General features: G+C 42.7%; 1 protein-coding gene across 6 annotated transcripts in view; it reads right to left on the bottom strand.

Annotated features, from left to right (window-relative positions):
* Nucleotides 1-2,774: 2,774 nt before the first annotated feature.
* Nucleotides 2,775-10,429, bottom strand: part of CD86 (CD86 molecule) — an 84,277-nt gene continuing 76,622 nt past the window's right edge. For 2 of the 6 annotated variants that reach the window (XM_080654741.1, XM_080654745.1), the window contains one exon: nt 2,775-4,367. In XM_080654741.1, the coding sequence (XP_080510867.1) occupies nt 4,363-4,367 (5 nt within the window). In that variant the 3' untranslated portion in view covers nt 2,775-4,362. Of the gene's footprint in view, nt 4,418-5,953; nt 6,075-10,429 lie in introns of all 6 variants that reach the window. The other 4 variants (XM_080654736.1, XM_080654738.1, XM_080654742.1 and 1 more) reach the window with 4 other exon arrangements.

Genomic DNA, 10,429 nt, shown 5'->3' with positions numbered 1-10,429 from the left:
GGTCCTGGGCAGGGGACTCCCAGCTCCGACTGATCGCCCGGCTCTAACCCTGCCCAGGAGCCCCCTGGCTCAGGCCCTTCCCGGTTGCTCAGGACCCACCCCGGGCCTACCTCGGAGTGACCTGGGTACTGAGAGAGTTCCCAGGACCCAGGCTGCTGGGCGCCAACCTATGCAAATTAACCTCCATCTTTGTTGGGTTAATTTGCATACTCACTCTGATTGGCTGTGGGCGTAGTGGAGGTACAGTCAATTTGCATGTTTGTCTATTATTAGGTATGATGATTTTAAAAAACAGAATATTCAAATTGTTCTCTTGCTTCTGTGACCATGTCTTCCTAGGAAGGTGGAAGATAAATGGGTCCAGCAAGGCACTTGGACCAGGTAAAGGAAGGAAGTCTTTTCCATGCTGGGGCTCAGCCATCTTGGAATGCCACTGGGTGAGATCACCAGGCCTCTGAAAGACTCTGTAGGGCCACAGAGACCACCTCCACTTTATCTCAGACATGCAGCCTCTGACCCAGAACTGACTGCCTAGGGGGCTGCAGATCAAGCCCAGAGAGAGGCCTGCAGAGAGAGAGGTAGGGTCTGATCCATAGCCTCTGTGGTAGCCATTGATCAGAACTTGCCTCTCTTTCTCTCCCTGCCTGGCCAACAGCAGTGCCTCCATTTCTCTCCAGGCCTCCACTGGGGCTGCTGATCAGTCCCACCTTTCTGATCTGGCCCCTTTGATAGGCCCAGAGACGCTGACTGACATAGAAAATGACCAATCAGAACCAAATCTGGGTGAATGTAAGGAGCCAATGGCTGCCTAGGAGGTGGAGCTTTTGACTCTGACTGGCATAGAAACTGACCAATCAGAACCCAATCTGGGTCAACTGTGAGGATCCAATGGCTGCCTAGGAGGTGGAGCTTTTGATGCTGACTGGCATATAAACTGACCAATCAGAACCAAATTGGCTGGCAGAGGAGGGCAGTTGGGGGCGAGATCAGGCTGGCAGGGGAGGGCAAGCAGAGGCAGTTAGGGGCGATCAGGCCAGCAGGGAAGAGCAGTTAGGGGTGAGATTAGGCTGGCAGAGGAGGGCCGTTGGGGGCGAGATCAGGCCGGCTGGGGAGGGTAGTTGGGGGCAACCAGGCTGGCAGGGGAGGGCAGTTGGGGGTGAGATCAGGCCAGCAAGGGAGGGCAGTTAGGGGTGATCAGGCAGGCAGAGGCAGTTGGGGGCTTGGTCAGGCCAGCAGTAGAGAGCAGTTGGGGGCTCAATCAGGCTGGCAGGGGAGGGCAGTTAGGGGTGATCAGGCAGGCAGAGGCAGTTAGGGGTGATCAGGCAGTCAGGCACAGGGGTTAGGGGCAATTAGGCAGACAGGCAGGTGAGTGGTTAGGAGCCAGCGGTCCCAGATTGTGAGAGCGATGTCCGACTGACAGTTTAGGCCCGATCCCTCAGGATTGGTAGAATCAGGGATCGGGCCTAAACCTGCGGTCGGACATCCCCCGATGGGTCCCTGATTGGAGTGGGTGCAGGCTGGGCTGAGGGAACCCCCCCTCCCCATGCGTGAATTTCATGCACCGGGCCTCTAATATATTATAAAGTTATAATGCCTATCATATTTAGCTTTAAAAAAAGATGAGTAGCCCATTATTATTACACATTATACACATGAAGAAACAGAAGCAGAGTAAGGTTAGAAGAAACCTCCTAAGATCATGCAGCTGGTAGAGCAGAGATTTGATTGTAAATGGCAGGCCCTGTGCTTGAGGAAGACACCAGAATGTCCTTTCCTGTCCTTTTAGGACTTCTGAGATCCTGAAATCTGGAGGATATAATGGTTTATTTTCCAGACTATGATGATAGGGAAAATTTGGATTAATTAGCTGCATATTCTGTCTTCTAATTTTGTCCCAGTCCATACATTTAGGTTTGGTTTTGTGACAAGATTTCTATTGTAACTGTGAGGGCCTTTCTCAAGGTATAGGAGGCATTTCCACACCACTGTTTCAAACAGTACTCAAATGTACTTTTATTTACTTTACTATCTGTTTGTTCATCTGAGCACGAAGTATTTTATCTGGATCAGGTTCATCTGATAATTCCAAAGAGATTTTTCCACCCCTACCTGCTCCAAATCCCTTGCGTTAGGAGTTTTATTTTTCTGTCACCGGTTTGTTGGCTCATTTTTCTCAGAACTTTGTTTCTCAGAGCAAGAATGATTCATACCCATGCTAAGTCAGCAGGGTGGCCAGAAGTGAGGGAAATGGAGTCAAACCTGGAGTTTATCCATGTTAGGGATGATGGTTCAGAGAGAAATGTTGTCAGGCAAAAGATGAATTGGTGGCCAAGGCATAAAAACCACAGGGTTCGGACAATTAGAACAAGGCATGGTGAGAGAGCTGGCCTGGAGGTGAGCCAGGCACAGTGAAGCTCCAATGCCCATTCTGTCTCACGGTACCTGTTCTTCGTTTTCATCGTATTTACTACAATATATCACCGAATTTGTGGAAATTTGCTACAGCAACTTTAGGACACTAATACAGTGAGTGATCTGATAAATGTGTCATTTCTATATACTGCAGGGATAAATTTACTTTTCAGTGGAAATTGTCATACACGTTGGTGGGTGTTTAATTTGGAACAAGCTCCTTTGGAAAATAGTTTGACTTTCTCTAGTCAAACAGAAGCTAAGCATATCCCATGACCCATAAACAAACCCTAGTGTACGTGTATACCAGGACATGTGTATAAGAATGTGTTTACAAAAACACCCACAGAATTCAAGTGAGTACATTTGAAGACCCAATTGACTTTATTAGATGACTTCTGAATTGGGCAGCGAATAGAAAGGTGCTCTGAGGAGTTGAACAAAATGGAAAGTTTTTATAGACAGAAAGGGGGGGGCGGCAATGGAGCTTTTGCAATATAAAAGAAAGGATTGTTTCAGGCCAGGTCATCTTTTATTTGAGGGGGAAAGGAATGGCAGGGGTCTCATGAAAATTATCTTACTAATGCTAATCAGGATATTTTTGACTAACTGCTTAAAGTTCACATTCCTAGAAGAGGATCTGGCAATTAGGTCTTGGTTTGCTGTCATGGGGGCAAATGACTCCATTTTGGGCTTGTTCTTTCTTTTTTAACAATTCCACCCTTTTGATCAAACTCAGCCTGAGAGATGTGACAAAAAATTAAGGCATTAGGGCCACTCTCAGCTACCACTCTCTAGTTCTTGCAGCTTTTGCTGATCCTTTGTGTGGTAATCCTAGGTCATGACATTGTGCTGAATCTTGGAACTCTCACAGGCTATGACCCCAGGCCCACAACTTTCAAGACTGTCACTTTCTCTTCCCTCTCAGGTACTCCAGTCCTAGGGAGGTCATTTGCTGAGTAGTTAGCAGCTGTGAACATGCATTTAAACTTCTCCTGGAGTGTTGAACCAGGTCAGCAGGTAGTGTTGGCCACAGCAGACACCTCCTTGCTCAGCAAAAATATAATAGAAGGTTATTCTATCATCAAGAACAACTTTGGCTAGAGAATGTAATGATTGGGGTAAGGGGTGAGAGGTAGCTATTGCTTTCACAGCATATTTCTGCCTCATTTGTATTTATTCCTAAACCAGGGAAGTAGGGACCTGCCAAAGGTCCTTTTAAAATTTAAAATGAAGCCTCCTGGTAAGAACTTTCTAACTCAACAATGTAAATTCAGAGAAGTTGACCAATGAGGAATCCCAGTTCATTTGTGAAGTTAGGGTTACAGTTAGATAATCTAAGAGGCATTGCCTGCCTGTGTGCTATGGTGGAACTGTGAATAGACTCATTTTTCAGGAATTGCTGCATATACCTGTTCAAACCAGGGGTCAGTTAGATTTTTAATGCATATGGGAAGACACTCTCCTAGCCTGAAACAAAGAGTCATCCTAAATGCCTTGTAAAAATAGGTGCTGCTGTTGAGGACTCTTAATGGGTAGAGGAAAATCTTAGCTCATTAATTATGTATAAATTGGAATCTTTGATAACAATCCAGCAATCTGAAAAGTTATCCTCTTAGTAATGGCCTTCGAGATGCATGATGGTGTTAGCTTTCCAGGACAATGCTGGAGTAAAGGAAAGTAAAAAGCTGGAAATGTTCCAAATTTATTGAAGTGGGAAGTCTTGATCCTTTGATTGAACAGAAGCACTCCAATTGATGTCAGCTCCTTCCCTTCTTAATCAATTTGGTTCGGAGGTCTCCAGTGTCTGTACAGGACCAGATGTCGGGTGGAGCCTGATGCACATCCACAGCTCAGTTTTGTAGCAGGAGCACTTGGAAAGGTCCTTTCTAATGGGGCTCATGGGCTGTCTTCCTCTCATGATGCTTCCGGAATACCAGCACCAGGCGTCTAGACTGTAATGAACAGGAATCTTTGAATTGGGATCTGGTAAGGCTTCTTTAACCTGTTGACAATAGACTTGTATTATAAGACATTAAAGACTTACAGGAGCTGGTCATACTAGTATGGACAACAAGGGATCAGCAGATGGTTGTATCCCATAGCCCTGACTGTTCATGTAATTTACAGACATTGTTTACCCATCTTAACACTCTACTTTGGAGCACACTGTTACCACGTTATAAGAACATCAGGATGGCAAAAGTCTAGCAATGAGGGGTCATTTTTAGCAGGTCAACTTTGAACCACTAGAGCCACATTTCCGGCCTTACAGAGATTTGCAAGACAAAGATAGTTGTTTCCAGTTCCCCAAGAACTGGATTGCAGCCTGAATAATATCAAAGCAATGACCCACCCATTCACTTATTGTTGGAATGGTTCTTTCCTAGTTTTAACATGGGGGGAAGTTGTTAAAAAACATTCCTACCAGGCTCTGAATATCTGCTTCCAATTTGACCAAATTTGTGATCAAAGTTTATTAATTCCTTTCAAATATCTTGTCAGGTTTTAGCCAGGACAAACAGTAAATATTTCTGTTTCCTGTTGTCTGTTTAAGAGAATAGCATAGCAGTTTTCTAGAAAATCTCTCAAGAGTCCCATCAATTTTAGGAGGGGCTTCTATGTGGCCCTCCTTTGAAGGTAGGTGTGAAGGCATTGGAGAATTTGCAAAGGATCTTGAGGACAGTTTCTTCTCCAGTGTTCCAGTTGATTACAATCAAGACATCAATTTCTGGGCCAGTGTTTTGATACCAAGGAGGGTATAATAAGGAGGTCTAAGGTGTTGTTTTAGACACCTTTCATATCTTTAATTTTTTATTATTAGCATTTTGCAATGAATCTTTCAATGAAAGCACTTTGGAGTAAGGACGCTTTTGTAAGCTTCTGCATATCAATTAAAGTAGCCATATCATTTCTTTTTGTTTAACTGGCATCCTTTGCTCTCAAGTGCATTTCTTAAGTGAACAATTTTGTCTAATTGGAATATTCCCTATAATGACCATTGTTACTACTTTGCCATTTTGCTAAATATCTACAGTTTTGGGGACTATAGTTGTCAAATTTTTGGATATAAAGGATGTCATTTCCCTTAACCTTTATCTGTAGAAAAAAAGACAAACAAATTTGTGCACCTAAACATATCAGCAATAACCAAGAGATATTACTGTGTCCTGGCCAAGAAAAGGCTCTGTGGACACCACTGACAATTCCCGTGGAACCATGGATTAGAGAAAGAAATGAACCAGCAAATCATAGGAATGGGATTGTGGACTGACTCCAAATGGAGAATTGCAGCTGCTACCACACCAACAGTTCCCAACATGGAATTTGGGAGCAGAATCAAGGGCCAGGGTTTTCCACAATATTGTCAGTAACCAAGCGATGTTACTGAGTCCTGGCAATTGTGGTCTGAAAGGTTAGGGGCTTGGTTCTGGGGAGAACCCCTGAACCAGCTCAAGCTGACCTACCCAGTAATGGAAAGCCGATTAAATCGGGAGCTTAAATGCAAAGAGAGTGGAGCTCAAAGCTGAGAGGAACTTACAGACAGCCCCAGAAATGGTGAGAAAGACAGTGAACTCAAAAGGATTCCTGGATACCATGCCCATGTTTCTCTTTGCTGACACCACTGGAAATCTCCTTTGATGGCATCACTGCCCCCAAATCTGTTATAAAACAAAATTTAACCAAGTAAATTTAAAGATCTAATTGGCTTTATTAAGTGATTCATGAATCAGGCAGCACCCCATCTAGCAACTAGAAGGGTGTTCTAAGGAATGGTACAAAATAGAAGGCTTTTACAGGAAGAAAGAGGGTGGGGCAAGGGAGTTATTTGAAAAACCAAAGAAAGGGTTGTTTTGGGCCAGGTCATCTTTTTTTAAGGGGAGGAGGGTAAAGAGAATGGTAGGGTATTATTATGCAAATTACCTTACTGTTGCTAATTGGGAAATTTCAGATTAATTTCTTAAAGTTCACATTTCTGGGAGAGGTTGCAGTTAAGTTTTGGTTTGCTATCATGGGGGCAAATGACTCCATTTTTATAGCCCCCATTTATTGGCCTGTTATATTTTTTTTAAACAAATGTTAACAACAGTATCCTGTATAAAATATGCAAATTGACCAAACAGCAGAACAACCGGTAGCTATGATGCGCACTGACCACCAGGGGGCAGATGCTCAATGCAGGAGCTGCCCTCTGGTGGTCAGTGTGCTCCCACAGGGGGAGCACCGCTCAGCCAGAAGCTAGGCTCACGGCTGGCGAGCACAGCGGTGGTGGCGGGAGCCTCTCCCGCCTCCATGGCAGCGCTAAGGAGCAGTGAGCCCAGCGGTAAGGAGCAATGAGCAGGCGGGTGGTAAGGAGCGAGGGGTCCCAGACTGCGAGAGGGATGTCCAACTGATGGCTTAGGCCTGCTCCCCCCAGGCCTAAGCCAGCAGTTGGACATCCCCTGAAAGTTCCCAGACTGTGAGAGGGTGCAGGCCAAAGTGAGAGAGCCCTCCCTCCTGAGTGCACAAATTTCATGCACTGGGCCTCTAGTTCTTCATAACAGCCCTAACTTGGGAAAAATTAAATTGCTCAGCAAGGATTATAAGAATATACTATGAAAAACTATATGCCAACAAGCTGGACAATGTGGATGAAATAGACAAATTCTTAGAAAAAGACAATCTCTCAAAACTGAATCAGGAAGAATAAAAAAAGTGAAAAGGCCAGTAAAAACTGATGAAATAGAAGCAGTAATTAAAAAACTTCCACCAAACAAAAGTCCAGGTCCGGATGGCTTCACATGGGAGTTTTACCAAACATTAAAGAAGAACTAACACCTATACTCCTCAAACTATTTCAAAAAAATGAAAAGGAAAGAACACTTCCACACTCTTTTTATGAGGCCAGCATTATCCTAATTCCAAAACCAGATAAAGACACTGCAAAGAAAGAGAACTACAGGCCAACATCCGTCATGAACATAGATGCTAAAATCCTCAACAAAATATTAGCAAATCGCATCCAGCAATATATTGAAAAGATCATACACCATGATCAAGTGGGATTTATTCCAAGGAAGCAAGGCTGGTACAATATTAGCAAATCAATAAACCTGATATATCACATAAACAAATTGAAAGACAAAAATCACATGATCATATCAATAGATGCAGAAAAAGCATTCAACAAAATCTAACACCCATTTTGGATAAAAACTCTCAGCAAACTGGGAATAGAGAGAGCATATCTCAATATGATAAAGGCCATATAGGACAAACCTACAGCCAACATCAATCGACAAAAACTAAAACCATTTTCCCTAAAAACAGGAACAAGACAGGGATGACCACTTTCACCACTCCTGTTTGACATAGTACTAGAAGTGCTAGCCATAGCGATAAGACAAGAAGAAGAAATAAAAGGCATCCAAATTGGAAAATAAGTCAAACTGTCATTATTCGCAGATGACATGATATTGTACATAGAATACCCCAAAGACTCCATCCAAAAACTACTAGACTTAATAAGTGAATTTGGCAATGTAGCAGGATACAAAATGAACACCCAGAAATCTATGGCCTTTTTGTACACCAATAATGAACTCACAGAAAGAGAAACTAAAAAAAACAATCCCATTTACCATTGCAACAAAAAAATTAAGATACCTAGGAATAAACTTAACTAAGGAGGTAAAAGACCTGTACTCAGAAAACTACAGGACATTGCAAAAAAGAGATAGAGAAAGACATAAACAAATTGAAGTATATACCATGTTCATGGATTGGTAGAATCAACGTCATTAACATGTCCATACTACCCAAAGCAATCTAGATCCAATGCAATCCCCATTAAGATACCAACAGAATATTTCACAGACCTAGAACAAACTCTCCTAAAATTCACATGAATAAAAAAAGACCCTGAATAGTCAAAGCAATCCTGAGAAAGAAGAACAAAGTTGGAGGGATCACAATACCAGACATCAAGCTATATTACATAACCACTGTTCTCAAAACTGCCTGGTACTGGCACAAGAACAGACATATAGACCAATGGAACAGAACAGAGAACTCAGAAACTGACCCAAGCCCGTATGCTCAATTAATATTTGACAAAGAAGGCAAGAGCATACAATGGAGTTAAGACAGTCTCTTCAATAAATGGTGTTGGGAAAATTGGACAGATACATGGAAAAAAAAGGAAACTAGATCATCAACTTACACCATACACACACACACACACACACACACACACACACACACACAACTCAAAATGGACAAAGGACTTAAATGTAAGACAGGAAGCCATAAAAATCTTAGAAGAATCCATAGGCAGCAAAATATCAGACATATGTTGTAGCAATATCTTTACCAATACAGCTCCTAGGACAATGGAAACTAAGGAGAAAATAAACAAATGGGACTACATTAAAATAAAAAGCTTCTGCACAGAAAAGAAACCATCAACAAAACAACAAGAGACCCCACTGCATGGGAGAACATATTTGCCAATGTTACATCCAATAACACTTAAATAGACGCTTTTCTAAAATGGACATACAGAAGGCCAAGAGACATATGAAAACACTAGAGGCCCGGTGTAAGATATTCGTGCACTCGGGGGGGGGGGTGTCCTTCAGCCCAGATTGCATGAGGGTGCAGGCCAGGCCAAAGGACCCCACTGGTGCACAATCAGGGCCCAGGAGGGATGCAAGAGGTTGGCCAGATGGGGAGGGACTGTGGGAGGGCTCCAGGGCATGTCTGGCTCGTCTCACTCAGTCCCCATAGGCCAGACCCCAGCAGTAAGCTAACCTACCAGTTGGAGCATCTGCCCTCTGGTGGTCAGTGCACATCATAGCGACTGGTTGACCGGTTGCCTGTCTGCCCCCTGGTGGTCAGTGCACAGCACAGCAAGCGGTTGGCAGCCTTAGCATATCATTAGCATATTATGCTTTGATTGGTTAAATGGACGACCGGATGACTGGACCCTTAGCATATTAGGCTTTTATTATATAGGATGCTCAATGTCACTAATCCTCAAAGAGATGTAAATCAAAACGACAATGAGGTACCATCTCACACCTGTCAGAATGGCTATCATCCACAAATCAACAAATGACAAGTGCTGGTGAGGATGTGGAGAAAAAGGAACCCTCATACACTGTTGGTGGGAATGCAGACTGGTGCAGCCACTGTGGAAAACAGTATGGAATTTCCTCAAAAAATTAAAAATGGAGCTCCCATTTGAACCAGTAATCCCACTTCTAGGAATACCAGGTGTACCGGTTAATAATGAGGATTTTTTTTCAATAGATGGAGTTACACATATGTTGATATATATGCTGTTTGATATGTATGCTATTTTGTTGTATTGACAACAAGCTTCAAAACTTCATATGCCAAATTTTCTGAAGAAGTTAACATCATAGATATTTGTATGCTTAAAAATGTCGAATATTGTGCCAAAAAAAGAACATTTGCGGGAAGTTTTAATTCATTACTTTATTTTGAAGAGAAGTGCTGCTGAAAGTTATCATATACTTCAGGAAGCTTATGGTGAACATGCTCCATCTCAAGATACTTGTGAATGCTGGTATAAATGCTTTAAAAGTGATGATTTCAATGTGAAAGGCAAAGAACCTCTAAGACAACTGAAAAAGTTTGAAGAACAACAATTACAAGCATTTTTGGATGAAGATGCGTGTCAAACTCAAAAACAACTTGCAGAAAGATTAAACGTTGTTCAGCAAACAATTTCCAATTACTTACAAGCAATGGGAAAGATTTTAAAGGAAGGAAAATGGGTGCCACCTCAACTGAACAAAAGACAAATGGAAAACCGAAAAGTCATCAGTAAAATGTTGCTTCAATGGCACGAAAGAAAGTCTTTTTTGCATCGAATTGTGACTGGCGATGAAAAGTGGATTTATTCTGAGAATTCCAAACGCACAAAATCTTGGGTTGATCCAGGTCAACCATCAACATTGACTGCAAGGCCAAATCGCTTTGGAAAGAAGACAATGCTCTGCGTTTGGTG

The sequence above is a fragment of the Plecotus auritus genome, assembly GCF_963455305.1.
Source record: "Plecotus auritus genome assembly, chromosome: 2".
Lineage (NCBI taxonomy): Eukaryota > Metazoa > Chordata > Mammalia > Chiroptera > Vespertilionidae > Plecotus > Plecotus auritus.
This window is presented reverse-complemented; position numbering and strand designations above follow the sequence as displayed.